A 21,612-nucleotide genomic window follows, 5' to 3' on the forward strand; every position below is an offset into this window, starting at 1 on the left:
TATTCCAGGGATGCAAGGATGGTTCAATATCCACAAATCAATCCATATGATATACCATATTAACAAAGGAAAAAAATCATATGATAATCTCAACAGATGCAGATAAAGCATCTGACAAATCCAATAAGCCGTTTATGGTAAAAACTCCCAATGAAGTATGTTTAGAGGGAAGATACCTCAAAATAATACAGGACATATATGACAAACCCATAGCTAACATCATATTCAATGGTGAAAAACAGAGCTTCTCCTCTAAGATCAGGAACAAGACATGGATTCCACCCTTGCCACTTTTATTGATCATAGTTCTGGAAGTCCTAGTCATAGCAATCAGACAAGAAAAAGAGATACAAGGTATCCAAACTGGGAAGTAAGAAGAAAACCATCACTGTTTCCAAATGATGTAATATTATATATAGAAAATCCTAACGATTCCACCAAAAAACTATTAGAATAAATGAATTCATTAAATTTGTAGGTTTATCAATCAATTGACAGACATCTGTTATATTTCCATATGCTAATAATGAAGTAGCAGAATTCATTAGAATAAATGAATTCATTAAATTTGTAGGTTTATCAATCAATTGACAGAATTCATTAGAATAAATGAATTCATTAAATTTGTAGGTTTATCAATCAATTGACAGACATCTGTTATATTTCCATATGCTAATAATGAAGTAGCAGAAAGAGAAATTAAGAAAACAATCCCATTTACAATTGTATCAAAAGAATAAAATATCTAGTAATAAATTTAACCAAGGAGGTGAAAGACCTGTATTCTGAAAACTATAAGACACTGATGAAAGAAACTGATGATGGCACAAGTGGAAAGATATACTGTGCTCATGGATTAGAAGAATTAATATTAGAATGTCCATACTACTCAAAGTAATCTACAGATTCAATGCAGTCTCTATCTACATTGGCATTTTTCACAGAACTAGTACAAATGAATCCTAAAAGTTGTATGGAACAACAAAAGACCCTGGATAGCCAAAGTAATCTTGAAAAAGAACAACAAAGCTGGAGGTATCACGTTCCCAGATTTCAAATTGTAGTACAAAGCCCTTGTATTTAAAACAGTATGGTGCTGGCACAAAAACATGTAGACCAGTGAAAAAGAATAGAGAGTTCAGAAATAAACCCAAACTCCCATGGTCAATTATCTGTGACAAAGGAGGCAAGAATATACAATGATAGTCTCTTCAACAAATGGTGGCTGGGAAAATTGGACAACTACATGCAAATGAATGAAACTAAACCACTTTCTTATATAAAAATACTCTAAATGTATTAAAGACCTAAATGTAAGACACGAAACCATAAAACTCCTAAAACAAAACACTGGCAATAAACTCTTGGACATCAGTGTTGGCAATTTTTTTTTTGGATCTGTCTCCTCAGAAAACAAAAGGAAAAATAAACTATTGTGACTATGTCAAACTAAAAAGCTTTTATACAGTGATATAATACCAACAAAACAAAAAGCAACCTATGAATGGGGAAGATTATCTGTAAATGATATATCTGATAAGGGGTTAATATCCAAAATATATAAAGAACTCATGCAACTCAAAACCAAAAATCGCCCCTAAAAAATTCAGTTAAAAAATGGGTAGAGACCCTGAATACACATTTTTCCAAGGAACACATACAGATGGCCAAAAGACACATGAAAAAATACTCAACATCACTAATCATCAGGGAAATGCAAATCAAAACCACAATGAGGTATTACCTTACACTTGTCAGAGTGGCTAGTGTAAAAAGACAAGAAATAACAAGTATTGGCAAGGATATGAAAGAAAAGGGAAACCTAGTGCATGGGGGTCAAAATGTATATTGGTGTAGCCACTATAGAAAACAGTATGGAAGTTCCTAAAAAAATTAAAAATAGAAATACCTTATAATCCAGCAAATACATTTATGTGTATTTATCCAAAGAAAATGAAAATATGAATTCAAAAAGATATATGCACCCCATCTTCACTCCAGCATTATTTACAATAGCCAAGATATGGAAGCAACATAAGTGTCCATGAATTAGATGGATAAAGAAGATGTGGTATATAAAATAAATACAATGGAATATTACTCAGCCATAAAAACGAATGGAATCTTACCATTTGTGATAACATCGATGGTTCTAGAGGGAATTATGCTAAGTGAAATTAAGTCAGAGAAAATAAAATTCCATATGATTCTACAGTTATATGTAGCATCTAAAAAACAAAGTAAATAAAACAAACAGATCTATAAAAACAGACATAAATTGGTTGTTGCCAGAGAGGGGAGACAGACAGAGGGATGGACAAAATAAATGAAAAGAGGCATAAGCTTCCAGTTATTAAATAAATAAGTCAAAAGGATGTAAAGTATAGCATAGGGAATATAGTCAATAATATTGTAATACATTTGTGTGATGACAGTTAATAACTAGACTTATCATGATGATCATTTTACAACGTATATAAAGGTTGAATCACTTTGTATAATTGACACTTATGTAATATTGTATGTGAACTATCCTTTAATTAAAAAAAAAGAGTAAAAAAAACATATTAGAAAAATTGAGGGAAAAAACACCTTAAGTTTTCACTCAGCTGTAGTGTAAAAAGATGTATCTATCCTCTGAGATCATCGTGCCTCACCAGAACTTTTTACCTGAAACTCCTCTGCAAAGTAATCACAGCAGATGGAAGCTTCTTTAACCTCTTTCTAGTTTGGAAACCCTTCCAATAAGCTTGAATCAAGCAAGCTGCTTGATGTAGTTTCTGAAATTAAAGGCCAGAATTAATATAGAGACATTTCTATGAAAATCTCGTTTAGAAGTTTACCTCTCAAAATATCAGGCCTGGGCAAGTAAGTATTAATCTCTACCTCTAATAAACTGGGGAGGAGGCAATTTCATAGGACAAGGACAGGTAAGGTCTAAAAATATTAAACCTGACCTGCCAAAAGAGGTACATACACTAGGTTCTCAGGCAGTATCTAGAATGTGTTCAAGATACAGTCTGATTATCTCTGGATTCTCCTTAATTAATCTCACTTCTACTCTTTTTATAAATATTTCATAGTTCTGATTTTTAATGCTTTCCCCTCTGCTTGACTTCTTATGCCTGACCTCATTTATTCAAGCATTCAAGGGTATGAATAACTCTTTGAACAGGCTAAAAAAGAAAAAAGGCTCTAGGGTTAAAAATCGGGTCCACAGAAACCCCTTACCCTATCAAACTACAGCTGCTCTGAATATTTGAGGAGATAAGTAAAGAATGGGGGAGAGACAGCAAATAAAAAATTCAAGAAGCTACCACTCTCCAGTATTTTGAAACTAAAATGTTTACTGACATGTTAGCAAATACGCAAGTTATTTTTTTAGAATTTATTACCTGTTCTTCTACTTCCTGATAGACCTTTGGGGTTAAAAGGGCAATGAGCTGTCCAAGTTCTTGACTAAACTCTGTCCCAGGCTCCTGCTTATTTCGTAGACTTCTGAGTCCTGAAATGGAATAACAAAGGTACATATAAAATATGATTTGCTATCTAATCAGGATTAATTTGAGGTTAAAAAGTCTGGTTTAGAAAGAAATGAATACAACAGTAAGATTAATTACATGATTTTTTTTTTCCTTTTCTCAAAGACTTCTAGATTGAAGTCTTTAGGATATTTCTCTGTCCTAAGAGATTTTATGTGATCACTTGTAATATCTGATGCAAAGGCTGTCTCCTCAGTATCTTAAGTGGAATCATTGTGGTAAATCAAAGAGGAGAGATATAGAAGTTTTTACCTGTTTCAACATAAATACCTTAAACTGAAACACTTTTAAAAATAAATAGCATACTGAGTAAATGACTATACTGTGGAAGCATTTAAACAGGTTACTAGTCATTCTTAAAGAAAGCTATTTAGGGGCGCCTGGGTGGCTTGGTCGGTTAAGCGTCCAACTTCAGCTCAGGTCATGATCTCACGGTCCGTGAGTTCGAGCCCCGTGTCGGGCTCTGTGCTGACAGCTCAGAGCCTGGAGCCTGTTTCAGATTCTGTGTCTCCCTCTCTCTCTGCTCCTCCCCTGTTCATGCTCTGTCTCTCTCTGTCTCAAAAATAAATAAACGATAAAAAAAATTTAAAAAAATTAAAAAAAAAAAGAAAGCTATTTGTTAAATAAAAATACACAGTATTGTATGTAATTTGGGGCAAATCAATAGGTTACTGAGCAACTATTATAGAAGTGCTATAAATACTGCATTTTCATTCCAAAATAAAACACAGAAGTAGTATAAGCTATAAAGTAAGTACTATTTGTAAGCATGTTGAAATGATGTATTGTAGTATTCACTGTAAATAAAGTAAAATGCCCTTGGTGTATATAATTGGGGAGGCCACTATACAGATCTGACCATGTCTTTATACTCTCTTCAAAACTCAAGTTCTCAGCGGTATTAATAATTGTAAAATAGCTTTTTTTCTATTTTTTTAAATTTTATTTATTCTCAAATTAGTTAACATACAGTGTAGTCTTGGCTTCAGGAATAGAATCCAGTGATTGATCACTTAACATGCTCACTCAATGCTCATCCCAACTATTGCCCTCCTTAATGCCCTTCACCCATTTTCTCCACTCCCATCTACCCTCAGTTTGTTTTCTGTATTTAAGAGTCTCTTATGGTTTGCCTCCCTCTCTGTTTAATAATTGTAAAATATCTTGAGGAAACTGAGTAAGTTCTACTATTGAGAAAATAAAGGGAGATGAATTGTTAAGGTGAAATTCCTTTATAATGAACTCTATTAGACATTCACATTTCTATAGAATAAATCAAATTACTAAATTTAAAAATGACTGGCACAATATCAATTGGAGAATACTATTACTGGCACTTTCTTTCCATCTTTATTCCTATAACAAAATAATTACAATGTTAACAGTAATGACTGATGGAAGGTAAGCTACTAAATAGTGCTTTCCAAATCATCAGGCATGATTAGAAGGCCACTGTAACAGTCTGGATATTAAAAGCATAATTTAATGTTGTAATCTTTAAAAATTTCCATATAATATGGCCCTGTATTAGTGAGTACATTCAGAACTAGAAACCTATTTCCTGACCATGCTGAATAAGAAAATATCGTGTAATGAATTCATGGCCCCAGGTTGCGAAGAAATAAAACAAACCTAACAGAACTTAGCTTGGCAATTAAAAACAAAACCAAAAACACCATCATCTGTGGGATTCTGGATAAATTACCAAATTTTTTCATGGCTCTGCTTCCATTGCTATAAAATGAGGATATCTCTTGGGGTGCCTGGGTGGCTCAGTTGGTTCAGTGTCTGACTTCGGCTCAGGTCATGATCTCACAGTTCGTTGAGTTCGAGCTCCACGTCGGGCTCCGTGCTGACAGCTCGGAGCCTGGAGCCTGCTTCAGATTCTGTGTCTCCCTCTCTCTCTGCCCCTCCCTTGCTCATGGTCTGTCTCTCTCTCTCTCAAAAATAAATAAACATTTAAAAAAATTTTTAAATGAGGATATCTCACGGGGTTTTTAAATATTTTAATGTAGAATAAGGTATGCAGAACTATGACTGACATAGTAAATTTTCAATTAAATGAAAGCTATTATATGGGAGTGGCATTGTGCTGAGCCTTTCCTCCTCCAAATTTCTGACTTTTTATTCATATATAATTTTGGATGTGAGGAAGACTTTTTGTTTGCTTTGAGAAAAAGCAGTGAAAGACCTGAAGAGTATTATTAATTGATGTAAAGATCAAAAGGGCTGTCAATCTCTCAAGCATAGCTCTATTTTCTCCAGTAAAGTTAATCTTATTAAGGTCACCAGTCTTTTTGGTCATTATTTTACTATACTACATAGTATATTCAATACACAACTTTTTTTGTCAGAGGAGTATCCATTGTAACCTCATCAACAAAGTACCATAAGCCATCTGTTGAGACACGAAGATAGCTTGATTACATAAAGACATTTTCCTGAATTGGTATCTGTTGTAATAGGGTTTTATCTACACACACCAGTTACTGAGCTTTTTAAAGTACAAGAATTTTAGTGATTCAACACTCCCATACAACACTCAGTGCTCATCACAAGCATACTTCTTAATCCCCAACACTATTTAACCACTAAATTGTACACATGAAATTAATATTACACTGCATAACAACTGGAATTTAAATAAAACCTTAAAAAATACAGAAATTTTGTAAACCATCAATAAAAATTTCTTTTTGAGAATCTCAAGAAAATAAAGAATATATGCACTACCTTTGTAGCAGGCACTTAGTCTCAGTAAAATCAAAATTTCCTGATGGGTTTCAGTCATCAGCAGTAGAAGCTTTGTAGCAGTACTTCTTATCACAGAGCTAGGAGTTGATAAAAGCTTGAAAACAACTTCATCTAAAATTGAATGTAGTGTTTTTCCTTCTATCCGGAGTAAATCACCCCTAATAGAACAAAATAAAAAGATAAAGAATGTACTATTACTAATGGATGTATAGGTATCATAAAAAATTAAACATAAAAGTTTTAGCAACTTTATGCCTAACTGTGGCCAAGTGCAAGAAAATAACCCAGTTTTTAAACATAGAGCTTAGTTCCACAAATGTATCACATTAAATCAATTATTATTTATTGAATTCCTACTGTGTGCAAGGCACCATGCTCGGTAAAACAGGGAATACAAAGCAGCCGAATGCCCTCTCTGAAAAACCTACAATCAAGTTGCAGAGGAAAGATAAATGCGCAAAATATTACATAGATGACTTAAAAACTTAAAAGCAACAATAAGAGGAAAATCACAAGACAGTACATGGTTCATTGCTTAACGATGTGAGAAAAATCCTATAGGAATTCAATTATCATGGACTTAATATAGGAGGAATTTATCTTTCCTTAGGTATTTCCTTCATTACATGAACAATTATCTTCTTGGACTACTTACGTGATGAAAACTTATCTGAAACTTGGAAACAGCCAAAAGAAATTACTGGGTATCTTTCACTCACCTGCCCCTAAGGAGTATGTGATTTTCTAGGGGTGTGTACCTTTGTTTGACTATGTGTTCACTATTGATTAGGATATTTTGCAATTCTGTAAGCTAACCTTGATAAGCTAACCTTACAAAAAACGAGTAACAGTGATTCTTATCTGAGAGCAATGCAAACAGATTCTTAATCAACAATACAAATGGATTTGTCCAGTAGAAAAAGTAACTGTAATGGTTACTATCTACTGTTTTACAAGACATCAATTAGGTTTTTTAGCTATTAGCAAATTCATTTCTACATTCCTTTGACAAACCCCTCTTTAAATCTCCCTTCCTCAAGATTCCTCAAAAAATTAAAAATAGAACTACCCTACGACCAAGCAATTGCATTACTAGGTATTTATCCAAGGGGTACAGGTATGCTGTTTTGAAGGGACACATGCACCCCAATGTTTATAGCAGCACTATCAACAATAGCCAAACTATGGAAAGAGCCCAAATGTCCATTGACGGATGGATGGATAAAGAAGATGTGGTGTATGTATACACACACACACACACACACACACACACACACACACACACACAATGGTGTATTACTTGGCAATCAAAAAGAATGAAATCTTGTCATTTGCAGCTCTGTGGATGGAACTAGAGGGTATTATGCTAAGCGAAATTAGAGAAAGACAAATATTATGACTTCACTCATATGAGGACTTTAAGACACAGAACAGATGAACATAAGGGAAGGGAAGCAAAAATAATATAAAAACAGGGAGGGGGACAAAACAGAAGAGACTCTTATTAAATATGGAGAACAAACAGAGGGTTGCTGGAGGGGTTGTAGGAGTGGGGATGGGCTAAATGGGTAAGGGGCATTAAGGAATCTACTCCTGAAATCATTGTTGCACTATACACTAACTTGGATATAAATTAAAAAAATAAAATAAAATAAAATAAATCTCCCTTCCTCAAATTCTCCTTTGAACCTATAAACATCTTACTGGTTCCTTCATTAATAAATAAGTTGAATAAAATTTTTTTGACACACTTCACCACCAATATAATGATAGGGAACATACCCATTGTGCCACAAAGTTTCCTTGTGTTTCATTGTCATACCCCAACTCCTTCATCTCCCTGTTAGCCTATCCCTTGACAACCACTAATCTACTATCTGTCACTAAATTAGTTTATGTTTTCTAGAATTTTATACAAATGGAATCATACAGTATGTCTTTTTTTGGCCCGGCTTCTTTCACTCAGCACAATTATTTTAATATTCATCTGTATTATCTCATGTATGAATAGTTCATTCTCTTTTTTTACTGAGTAGTAGTCTATTGTATGGATATACCTATAGTTAATTCACCTGTAATGGACATTTGCATTGTTTCTAGTCATTGGCTATTACAGATAAAACTGCTATTAACATTTGTGTACAAGTCTTTGTATGGACATATGCTTTCATTTTTCTCAGGCAAATACCTAGTAGTGGAATGGATGGAAAATATGGTAGGTACATGCTTATTAAGAAAATGACAAACTATTTTCTAAAGTAACTGTACTATTATATTACTCCCGCTAGCAGGGTTGATTCCTCCATATTTTTGTCAACAATTGAATCAGTGTTTTAAATTTTAGTCATTTAACAAGTGTATACTCGTATCTCTCTAATGACTAGTGTTGCTGAACATCTTTTCATGTGCTTATTTGCCACCCATGTTATCTGTTTGTTCTCTATACTGAAGAGCGTCTTATGTTTTTGTCCCCCTCCCTGTTTTTATATTATTTTTGCTTCCCTTCCCTTATGTTCATCTGTTCTGTGTCTTAAAGTCCTCGTATGAGTGAAGTCATAATATTTGTCTTTATCTAATTTCGCTTAGCATAATACCCTCTAGTTCCATCCACAGAGCTGCAAATGACAAGATTTCATTCTTTTTGATTGCCAAGTAATACTCCATTGTGTGTGTGTGTGTGTGTGTGTGTGTGTGTGTGTGTGTGTGTACACCACATCTTCTTTATCCATCCATCCATCGATGGACATTTGGGCTCTTTCCATAGTTTGGCTATTGTTGATAGTGCCGCTATAAACATTGGGGTGCACGTGTCCCTTCAAAACAGCATACCTGTACCCCTTGGATAAATACCTAGTAATGCAATTGCTGGGTCGTAGGGTAATTCTATTTTTAAACTTTTGAGGAATCTCCATACTGTTTTCCAGAGTGCCTGCACCATTTTGCTCATTTTTCAAACTGGGCCTTTTTTAAATTTTGAGAGTTTGTATATATTCCAGATACAAATACTTAAGATACATGCTTTTCAAATATTTTCTGCCAATCTGTTTTGTCTTTTTCATTTTCTTAAATAGTGTCTTTTGAAGAGCAGATTTTTAAAATTTTTGATGAAGTCTAAACTAATCAATTTCTTCTTTCATGGATTTTACTTCTGTTGTCATATCTAACAATTTAAGAAATTTTATGCAAACCAAGGTCATAATGGCTTTCTACCATTTTCTTCAAGAACTTTTGTACTTTATATTTTGCATTTATGCTTATTATCCATTTTGAATTAATTTTTGTATTGGTTAAGAGGTATAGATCAAAATTCTTCTCTTTAAATATCAATAGCTAATTGTTCCATCACACTTTAAAAAACTATCCTTTTCACCTTAAATGGCCTTTACACCTGTTTTGAAAATCAATTGTTCATATATGTGTTAAGTCTATTTCTGGATTCTATTCTGTTACATAGATATATTTGTATATATTTGCATTAGCACCTCATTGTTTTAATTATGTTAGCTTTATAAAGCCTTAAAATTGGGTAGTGTTAGCTCTCCAACTTTGTTCATTTTCAAAGTTGGTTAGGCTATTTTATATTTTAGGTTCTTTGGTTTTCATATGAATTGTAGAAATCAGTTTGTCAATTTCTACAAAAATTAGATTTTGAGTGGGATTGCATTTAAAGTCTTTTAAGTTAAATTCAATTAAATTTGGAGAGAATTTGAATCTTAATATTGTACCACTCATCTATTTACATAGCGTAACCTTCCATTTATTTACATATTCTTTAATTCCTCTCAGCAGTCTTAAGTTTTAAGTCTTTCCCATTTCTTTTCAGATTTAACCCAACACATTTCATATTTTTATGCTATTTTAAGTTGCAATATCTTAAAATTTTAATTTCTGAGTATTAATTGAAGGATATAAAACTTCAATTTATATTTTTATACTGATTTTACATCCTACTACCCTTGCTACAATCACTAATTTTAGTGGCTTCTTTGTACAGTCTATTGATTTTTCTACATAGATGACAATGTCATTTCCAAATACAGAGAGCTTTGTTTCTTCCTGTCTGTACAAATAACTTTTCCTTTCCTTGCTTGACTGTAAAAGAAAGAAACTCCAATACAATGTTGAAGAGAAGTGATTGGAGAGGAGATCCTTATCTTGTCCGTGATCATTTAGGGAAAGCATTTAGCATTTTACCATTAAGTATTTCCTAGATAATTTTCATCAGGCTCACAAAGTTCTATCTTCTACTAGTACCGTGTTGTTTTTCTTTTTGAAAAATCAGGAACGGATAATGGATTTTTCAAATGTTTTTTCTGTATCTACTGATACAATGATATAATTTTCCTTTTTTTGTTTTGTTAATATGATGAATTATATTGCTTGACTTTAGAATATTACTCTAGCCCTGAATTCCTGGGATAAATCCAACTTATTCAAAATTTATTAACTTTTTAATATATTATTGGGTTCCAATATATTACAATGTCTTTTGTTTGGTTATCAAGTAATTCTGATCCCATATTATGAGTTGGAAACTATTTCTCCTCTTCAGTATTCTGGAAGAGTTTGTTCAGGATTATTTCATTAAATGCTTATGAGAATTTATCAGTGAAAAAGCTGTCCAATCCTGAAGTTTTCTTTGTGGGAAGTGTTTTAGCTACAAAATCAATTTCTTCATACTTATAGGCTAGTCAGATTATCTATCACTTCTTTTTTTGTTGTTGTTGTTGCTTCTGGAGCAAGTTTTAGTAGTATGTGTCTTTCAAAGAACTTGTCCATTTTACCTTAATAAGCATAAAGTTGTTCACATTATTTCCTTATAGTACTTTTAATGTCTATTGACTTTATTGTGTTGTCTCCTAATTCCTGATATTGGTAGGTCGTATTCTTTTTTTTCCCCTGATCAGTCTTGTTTGACTTATCAATTTCATTATCATCTCAAAGAACCAGCTTATGGTTTCATTGATCTTCTATACTGTTGTTACTATTTTACTGATTTCTGCTTTGATCTTTATCATTTTTTTAAGATTATATTTTTTTAAGTAATCTCTACATCCAACATGGGGCTTCAACTCACAACCCTGAGATCAAAAGTTGTATACTCCACCAAGCCAGCCACGTGTCCCTATCATTTTCTTTCTTCTGCTGGAACTTAATTCCCTCCTCTTAGTTTCCTAAAGTGGAAGGTGAAATCAATAATCTGACACTTTTCTTCTTTTCTAATACAGGTATCCCCAACATTTTAAAAGTTTGCATTATACCCCTTGACTGCTATGAAATACCTACATTAGTACTTGTTTTTTGCTAACTAAAAGAAACTTGAAGGTTGCTGCTTTTACCAAAAAGAAAAAGAAAAAAAAGGGGGGGGGGGGAAGCATTTGTTTTGCAGCAAGCTGTTATAGAGGCAGTGCACATCCCAAAAAGCCAGAGTGGCACCAAGAAGCTCCTTCCCTGGAAACTGCACTCAGTATTTCAGCATCAAGCTGCCATCACTTTGAACTGTCTGTGAGCATCTGTGCTGTACCTCAATTTATTCTGTGCAACCTTTAGCAAGATATGTCCTAAGTATCAGAAAAACCTGGGAGGTTATTTTTGGGGTCTTAAATGCACAACATTTTTTCCCACATAAACTAACAGTAATTGTTTGCTTTATACCATTTTGGCTTAGGAAAGGTTTTATATGACTGCTTTACTTTTAGATAGTAGGGGAAACCTATGTTGGTATTAAGTGGTATAAATTTTCCCATTAAGTACTGCTTTAATTTAGATTCATCCCAGAAATTGGGATATGGTGTTTTAATTTCCATTTATTTAAAAACACCTTCTAAGTTAATTTTTTTTCTTGGTCCTTTGGGTTATTTAGACATGCATTATTTTCCCCACATTTGGGGATTTTTCAGAGGTCTTCTTGGTATTAATTTCTAGTTTAATTCCATTGAAGTTAGAGAACATACTTTGTATGACTTAAGTCCTTTTACGTTTATTGAAACCTATTTTATGGCCCCCGAATGGCCTCTCTAGGTAAATGTTCATTTGCATTTGAAAATAATGTGCATTCTGGTCTTCTTTGGTAGAGTGTTCTAAAAATTTCAATCAAGTTGGTTGATATTGTTCAAATCTTCTGTAGTTATAATTTTTACCTACTTATTCTACCAATTATCAAGAAAGGGGTTTAGACATCTTCCACTTTACCTGTAGTTTTGTCAATTTCACCTTTCAAATCTGTCAATTTTTTCTTTGTATCTTGAATCTCTGCTGTTAGGTCAATAAACATGTTTTCCTGATGAACGGATTCTTTATTATGAAATAACCATCACTGGGAATATTCTTTTTTCTGAAACTTACTTTTTCTGATATTAATATAGGTATTCCAGCTTTCTTTTTACTAGGGATAGCATAGTATATCTTTTTTCATCCTTTCACTTTTAATCTATTTGTGTGTTTTTATATAATTTTTATTTATTTCTTTGAGAGAGAGAGAGCATGCACACAAGTTGGGGACAGGAAAAGAGAGAATCTTAAGCAGGCTCCACACTCAGCATGGAGCCAGACGTGGGGCTCAATCCCACGATGCTGGGATCATGACCTTATCTGAAACCAGAGTTGAACGTTCAACCAACTGAGCCACCCAGGAACCCGTTTTTGTATTTAAGGTACATTTCTGGAAGACTGCATGTATTGGTTCCTACTTTTTCATCCAACCTGTCAAGCTGTTCCTTGTAACTGAGGGTTTCTAGCCATTTGTACCTAATACAGTACAGGTTTACATCTGTTATTTGGTGACTACTTGTTCCATTGTCCTTTACTTGCCTTTTTCTTTTTAATGCCTTACTTTGGAGTAAGTATTGCTTTATGATTTTTTACTGCCTATCTTGGCTTATTAGCTATAACTCCTTGTCTTGTTATTTTATTGATTGCATTAGGGTTCATAGCATATATCTTCAACAGAGTCTAACTTCAAGTGATATACTACCAACCTTAATTGATATACTACTTCATGTACAGGTTTCTTCCACTATCAGAAACTAGAGTGTTCTTATGAAACCTTTTGTAAGCTAAAATGGCATAAAGAGAAGAAGCAATTACCATTTTGTAGAAGTGAAAACTGTCTTTGAATTTCTTTTGGTTAGCAAAAACAGGTACTAATGTACGTCTTTCGTAAAAGCAAAGAGGCATAAAGCAAACTTTCAGATAGCCTGAAACCTATTTATAGTGTAAGAGTTTATAACAGACTTCCATTCCTTTCCTCCCAGCCTTTATGTTATTGTTGTAATACGTTTTACTAATACATGTTACAAACCCTCAAACACATTTTATTTTTGTATAAACAAATGTTATTATATTACATATATCATTATAATGCGAAAAATAATCTTTTATAGTTACTTCTATGATTACTATTTCTGATATTCTTCAATACTTGGTGTAGATCTTCTTTCCTCTGGTTGAAGGACTTCCTTAACATTTCTTGTACTGTGTGTGGGTCTGCTGGTGATTTCTGAAAAAGCATTTTGTCTTTGTTTTTGAAACATATTTCCACTGGGTATAAAATTCTAGGTTTGACAGCTGTTTTCTTTCAGTGTTTTAAGGATGTTGTCTTCGTACTGTTTCTGATGAGAAAGTTACTGTCATTCTTATCTTCATTCCTGTGTGTAACATCTTTTTTCCTCTGGTTGCCTTTAAGATTTTCTCTTTATCACTCGCTTTAATAAAAAAAAATGTTTATTTATTTTTGACAGAGAGAGAAAGAGAGAGAGTGAGGGAACAAGAACATGAACAGGGGAGGGGCAGAGAGAGAGGGAGACACAGAATCCAAAGCAGGCTCCAGGCTCTGAGCTGTCAGCACACAGCCCAATGTGGGGCATGAACCCACAAGCCGTAAGATCATGACCTGAGCCAAAGTCGGAAACTTAACTGACTGAGCCACCCAGGCGTCCCTCTAATGCTTTGACCTCAATGTACCTTGGTGTCATATTTTACTGTCCTTCGAGTTTGATGAGAATTTTGAATTTGTAAGATTATTATAGTATTCAATGAATTTGGAAAATTTTTAGACATGGTTTCTTCAAATATTTTCTTCTAACTCTACTACTTCCTTTATATACTCTAATTATGCCTACATCAGCTCTACAGTTCACTGAGGTGTTTTTCTTTCTTTATTCCTTTTGTTTCATTTTGGATGGTTTCCACTGCTATGTCTTCAAGTTCATTAATCTGCAATGTTAATCTGCTATGAATCCTATCTAGTGTATTTTTCATATTGAGTTTGTAGTTTTCATATCTAGAAGTTCACTCTGGGATTTGTATCATATGGGTCTCTATTAAACTTTTTTAAAACATGGAATACAGTTAACTATCCTAACTATCCCATAACTATCCTGATGTCCTTGTCTATTAATTCTAACATATATGTCAGTCTTCATCAATTGATTCTTCTCATTATTGGTCCTGTTTTCCTCCATGTTTGCATGCCAGGTACTTGTATGAATTTTATCTTGTTGGGTGCCAGGTATTTGTGCATTCCTAAAAATATTTTTGAGTTTTCTTCTGTTTAGAGATTTTCAGGTTCCATATGCAAATCATATGCAACCAATGATTTAGTGAAATTAGTATCAGATTGGTAATACTTCTGACCAAAACTAAAAGATCAGTAACATTTTATAAAACCAAGTCACCTATAATCTGCAGTATATTCTATAGCACAGTTATGATTGCAGATCCTACCTGAACATCTTTAGTAGAAACTGTAAGATATTATCACTTTGTATTATTACTAAAGGAAGATGAAAAAAAGAAATCAAAGATGCTATGATAGCACAGGTGGGATTTTCTCATCCCTTTAAAATCAAATCAAAACACGACCATTTCTGCCATACTTCCTACTTTGTAGAACTTACCATAAAGATTTTTAAGATAAAGATATGTTCAAAAACCAGAGCAGTTACTTGTAAATAATTTGATCCTTTTGGGTTGTGCTTTTGTTTGGAAGGTCCAGAATGTGTTCAATCTAGTGCTAATTATCCCCCCACTACTGAGATGAAACCTTACTGAGTACTCAATGTTCTGTTACTCATGAGGTTTTCCACCTGGCTGTTGGGAGTCAGGCAATATTCTTGGCTCTGTGTGAACTTCTGATGCTGTTCCTTTTCATAGTTTTGGATTATTGTTTTCGCAGACATTGAGTAGTTTCTTCACATGTATATGCCAATCAGTACTCTATCAAATACTTGAAGGAGACTCTGATTTCTGGGGCTCTCTCTGCATGTAGCTCTTTTCTTTGGTGTTCTGTCTTATGAACTCCAGCTATTTTGTTCTCCCCCGACTCTCACCTCTACCTTTTCAACTCAGCCTGGCTAGGATACCCCTCCCTGTGCCACAGTCTGGAAACCCTCTCAATGCTAGGAGTTAAAGTAATTATTAGGTTCACCCTATTAATTCCTTTCTCTTAGGGCTCACTTTTCTTTCACTGACTTAAGTCCAGTTTCCTGAAAACTGTTGTTTTACGTTTTTCCTGGTGTTTGTTTTCTTCAAGTGGTAGGGTAAATCCATTTCAATTATTCCATTTCAATCACAAGTGGAAGTAAAGTCTTGATGGTTTTCATTAGTTTTTAAAATATTTTTTTAATCTATTTGGTACCAGTGCCCAAGGCCAAAATTTTATTACTTCACTTGGATTACTGTAGTTGCTTCCTCTAATTGCCTTCTTTGTCTAGAGTTTTGTCCCCCTTAAATTCTTCCTCCACATAGTGACCTGAGTAATGTAAGTGAAATACACTTATTTTAATCCACTTTAAAAATCTGTTAATAGTCCCATTTCCTAAGATTAAATTTCCTTAACACAACATATAAGCTCTTCATGACTTAAGTCTGCAGAACTTGTTAGTCACCTCCACATGCCAAACTGTAGATGCCAGCAATGATGAATTGTACCTACTTTTCATCCATATCATGTTATTTCTTTGTGCATTTGCTTACGTTATTACCTCTGCCTTTCTCTTCTTCCTCTCCAGCTAATTTTTCATTCTTAAAGTTTCTCCTCAGGTGTCACCATATTGAGGAAGTATCACCCCTTGGTTTTGGTTAGGAGCCTAACACTTGTGCACACCTTTATAACTGTAACTTAATATGCTATAATATAATCATGTCTGTGGGTTGGTCTCCTGCTATACTGTAAGCTATCTGAAAGCAAATTTTTTATCTTAATCAACTTTGGGAACCCAATGACACACATAGTTGACACTTTAGACATTTAATAAATCCATACTGAACTGGAAGAATCAATTATTATAAGTGTGTATAGTTCTTTTTCCATTTTAATCTGGAAAAACTGTCTATCAGTTCTTTTATGCCATTCTAAGAAAAGCACCTGGCATAATGGTAAGCTTGCAGTTTGCTAAATAAATATATGATTAAGCATTTTTTTATTGTGGTCTCAATATTTTTGTTCAGATAGCACCATAAATATTTCTTCTCTAAGCCTGAGATTGTCTACAAACTTCTTAAGCTCTGAGATACCAATTCAATAATTAATTTCCAGTCTTTTATGGTATTTTATATTCTTTTTTCTGAAAGACAATGGTAGTAACAGAGTTCTTGAAGTATCATGTACAAGTCATAAGTAATTGATGATTTCAGCAAAATTGGAATAAAACTGGTAATGCTTCTGTACCAAAAGTTAAAAATTATAAATACTTTAATAAACACTTTGTAAAACCAAATCACCTGTTGATTTGTAGTATGTTCTGTAGCATAGTCATGACTGTAGATCCTATTTGAAGGTTGTCAGTTTGCAGTAAGTGTAAGAAATGATCACTTTGTAGTACTAAAAGAAGAGAAAAAAATTAAAACAAAGATTCTATGATACAATCGAGATTCATTTACTTTCAAAACCAAATCCAAGCATGACCATTTCTACTAAAATACCTGCCTTTGTATACTTTACAATAAAGAAGATTTTAAGATGGGCAGTTTCAGTAACCATAAAAAAGTGATTCCATTTTATGAAAGTTATAAACAGAAAGCATCCACAAATACTACCCTAAGACTCTACTGTTATCTCCCATTAAATGAGAAATAAAACAAAACATATCCTAAATTGGAATCTTTCTAGCAATAAATTTCAGTGAATAAAATCAAATTTCCTGTGAAGAAAAGAGAATATGAAGGAATGGAAACGGTACATATGACTGTAAACAGTGGCTTACATCCTTAAAACAATTGTTATATAATATACATGTTTGCTAACATTTTGTCTTAAATAATAATGAAATTATCATTTACAAAACAACGTTTGTTTTTATTGGTTTATAATTTTTAGGTTCTGAGAAGCCAGTTTTGAAGACCTGACACTGGATGCTTCTGTAAGTTGCTTAACCTCTCAGAACTCCCATTTCTTCAACTGTAAAACAAGAATAGCTCTCTCATAGATTACTGATGAATGTCCTACAACCTACCCTACTGAATAGGTTCCCAGTAAATGTCAGTTTCTACTCCCTTCTCCATTAACTGATCAGAATTACAATTAAAGTGGGATCAGGTGTGCAGGCAAGGCAATTCTGTGAATACTATCCTAGCTTCCACAAAACAACTTTACTCTTTGCCTCTTCTTTCTCCTGAAAGAATATATTGATTTCTTTCACATACTAATTACTGTTTTTCCATTTACAAAGTCCAATATTTCAATATTTTACTAAACATCAATTTTTTTAACATTTAGCAACTTCAAAAAAAATTCCACTATTAAATATTTCTATGGCTTCTTATTTTCTATTACTTCAACAGTAAAAGACTTCTTTTTTATAACTGGAATAAGTATATTATTTCCTTTTTGTCTACTTAAAGATGTTTTATTAGTAACTCTTTTTAATTAATTAATTTCAGAGAGAGAGAGGGTGTGAGTGAGGGGGAGACAGATAGAGAGAGAAGCAGGACTCAACTGAAGTGGGGCTTGTGCTCACCCAAAGCAGGGCTCCAGCTCACTCAAAGTAGGGCTAGAACTCATGAACTGTGAGATCATGACCTGAGCCAAAGTCAGATGCTTAACTGACTATGCCTTGCCCTTAGTAACTCTTTGTAATTCTGAATTCACTGAACTCGTGATATGCAGAGTGTGTGTATGCGTGTGTGTGTGTATGAGCTCATCTTTTTTCTATACTGGAAAAAGTTATGCTAAAATAATTTTAGTCATTCCATCTTATTTTTACACTGTTTTATATTATTACAGAATTTATATTTGGAGCCTCTGTTCTGTTTTTCAAGTGTAGTTGTTTTTATTGAGTGTGAGATAACTATTTGGTCCCCCAAACAAAAATACTTGTGCCCATTTAATTAACCTTCTTATAATGAATGCTTCAAACCTTCACAAGAGTAGAGAGAATAAATCATGATTCTACATGCATTCAACTTTAACAATGATCAACTTATGACCAATCATCTTTCACCAAGCCTATCCACTTCCAGCCTCCCATTTTATTTTGAAGCTAATCCAATACATCAATTATTTTATCCACAAATACTTCAAGATATACTCCCAAAAGATATGATTAAAAAATAAAACATAACCATATCTAAACTGAATGTTTTTTTTTTCTTTTTAATGTTTATTCATTTTTGAGACAGAGACAGAGTGTGAGCAGGGGAGGAGCAGAGAGGGAGACACAGAATCTGAAACAGGCTCCAGGCTCCAAGCGGGGCTCATGAGATCATGACCTGACCATGAAATCATGATCAAGACCTGAGCCGAAGTCGGACGCCCAACCGATGGAGCCACCCAGAAGCCCCGAATAATGATTTAATTTTATCAGATATCCAGTCAGTGCTCCAATTTCCAATTATTTTGTGGATTTTTAAAGTTTGTTTGAATCAAGATATAAATAAGTTCCACAATTACAAATATTATACATAGTAACTGGTTATCTTTCAAATTTCTTTTAAACTATGGATTCTTTTTTTTCTTAGAATTTATTTGTTGACAAAACTATATCAATTGTCTTAGGAGGTTCCCATGGTCTAGATTTGTTAACTGCATTCCTGGGGTGTAATTTAGTGTTTCTCTGACCTTCTATAAATGGGTCATTGGAGCTAGAGGATCAAAATGATTCAGGTTTGAATTTTTGACATCTACATTTCATATGTGAGGTTATGTTGAGCCATTAGGAGGTACTTCTCAAATTTTGACAGTGATGGATGATTAATTCCTAAATCTGTTCACTTACTAACAGTTGTACAATGGCAATATCTATCTTACCTTTTTCACCTATTGGAATAGTTTTATAAAGAGAAATTTCTCCTCATCAAGACATAAGAAAAGGCAAGAGAAACTCTGGATTCTTCATTTACCAGTTTTCAAAATGAATTGGTTCCCTAGTAGACTTTAATGGTAATTTTTTAAATAGTTGATATATTTTTATCCTCAGTAGTTATTATCCTTATTACTGTTCTAATTTCCCATTTTTGGCTAATAGAAGCCTCCTTATTTTGGCTCCTGAATCCTTTTCACAGAATCCCAATAAATTGTGTGTGTGTGTTTTTATTAACTTGTTTTATTTTTTATAATCCCAATAAATTTTGCTTGCTTCCTTTCTATCTGGTATACAAAATACCTTGCATATTTTCTGTCTCAGACCTTTAGTCTGCCATTTCTATAAGAGCTGATTCTTTTTAGAGAGAAAGGTTATAGGAGACCCCAATTTTGTACCCATTTATTTTTTTGTATATGAATCTCACAACCATGTAATTTAGTTTTAATACAAACTTTATTGATATTTTAAATCTACAGAATAACCTGAGGAACAGTCACATTTGTTGTCATTACTATTTCTGGAAGAAAAAAAACAGCATATTTTAAAAGTTATTCAAGTATTCTCTCTCTTGCTATCTCTCATTTTACTAGGCCTTTTACCACCCATTATAGTATAGTAAAACTAAGTACTTTATATTTTTGGTAAAACAGTTGTTTAAATTGAAAACTTTATAATATTTGTTTCATAATGGGAAATTAATAGATAATGCTTTAAAAGAAAAGGAAGTAACTAAGTATTTAAAAAAAAAAAAAAGAGAGAGAGAGAGAGTGGGAGAGAGACTATTCATCAAGGTTTCAGAGGACCTGGTTTCTGGGTCTACTTAGTTTCAAAAGGATATAACCACCCAAAGTATTAGTTGCAATAATTGTTGCAATAATTAGTTGCTGCCTTTGGAAAATGGGAAATGAAGTGAGGCACAAGGGCCAGGGTTTGTTTTTAACAATCCTTATAGAACTATTTGATTCTTTATGTGCATGCATAATATTCTGAAAAAATTAAATTAAAAATAAGAATTCAATTCTATTTTCACCTTCTAAAAAAAGTCAGTATTCTTATATTTTTCTTATAGTTACATTTATCTTAGATTAAATCTTTCAAAAGGATAGAATGTTGCCACAATTATCATTAAAGATTACTTCCCCAGTCTTAAGAAAACATAAAACACATGTTTATATTTCTCAAGTGTAGAAATATCCTATAAAATAACTATCAAGTTCAGTAAAATGTCAATATATAAAAGCTTACTCCTACATGAATAGTTAGGCTATGAATTAAATCATATATGCTCTGTACATAGGGATTTCTCTCACACTAAATCTAAAATACAGATGCAATCTTTGGAGCTTAGAAAAGAACATTTTCTCTAAGTTGCTAAAATTATCATCCAAAGAAGACTTCCAGATGGCCAACCGACACATGAAAAAATGCTCAACATCACTCATCATGAGGGAAATACAAATCAAAACCACAATGAGATACCACCTCACACCTGTCAGAATGGCTAAAATGAACAACTCAGGCAACAACAGATGTTGGCGAGGATGTGGAGACAGAGGATCTCTTTTGCACTGCTGGTGGGAATGCAAACTGATGCAGCCACTCTGGAAAACAGTATGGAGGTTCCTCAAAAAATTAAAAATAGAACTACCCTATGACCCAGCAATTGCACTAGTAGGTATTTATCCAAGGGATACAGGTGTGCTGTTTCGCAGGGGCACGTGCACCCCAATGTTTACAGCAGTTCTATCAACAATAGCCAAAGTAGGGAAAGAGCCCAGATGTCCATCGATGGATGAATGGATAAAGAAGATGTGGTATATATATATATATATATATATATATATATACACACAAGATGTGGTATATATATATATATATATATATATATATATATATATATACATACAAGTATACTTGCTGAGTATTACTCGGCAATCAAAAAGAATGAAATCTTGTCATTTGCAGTTATGTGGATGGAACTAGAGGGTATTATGCTAAGCAAAATTAGAGAAAGA

The 21,612-nt window shown here is 33.3% G+C and overlaps 1 protein-coding gene across 9 annotated transcripts in view; it reads right to left on the reverse strand.

Annotated features, from left to right (window-relative positions):
* IQCB1 (IQ motif containing B1) overlaps positions 1 to 21,612 on the reverse strand; it is a 64,006-nt gene that overhangs the window by 29,490 nt on the left and 12,904 nt on the right. For all 9 annotated transcript variants that reach the window (XM_060639835.3, XM_060639838.3, XM_060639832.3 and 6 more), the window contains 4 exons: positions 17,019 to 17,118; positions 6,276 to 6,454; positions 3,396 to 3,505; positions 2,671 to 2,780 (listed from right to left, as the gene is read on the reverse strand). In XM_060639835.3, coding sequence (XP_060495818.1) covers positions 2,671 to 2,780; positions 3,396 to 3,505; positions 6,276 to 6,454; positions 17,019 to 17,118 — 499 coding nt within the window. The remainder of the gene's footprint in view (positions 1 to 2,670; positions 2,781 to 3,395; positions 3,506 to 6,275; positions 6,455 to 17,018; positions 17,119 to 21,612) is intronic.

The sequence above is a fragment of the Panthera onca genome, chromosome C2, assembly GCF_046562875.1.
Source record: "Panthera onca isolate mPanOnc1 chromosome C2, mPanOnc1 haplotype 2, whole genome shotgun sequence".
In the NCBI taxonomy this organism is placed as follows: domain Eukaryota; kingdom Metazoa; phylum Chordata; class Mammalia; order Carnivora; family Felidae; genus Panthera; species Panthera onca.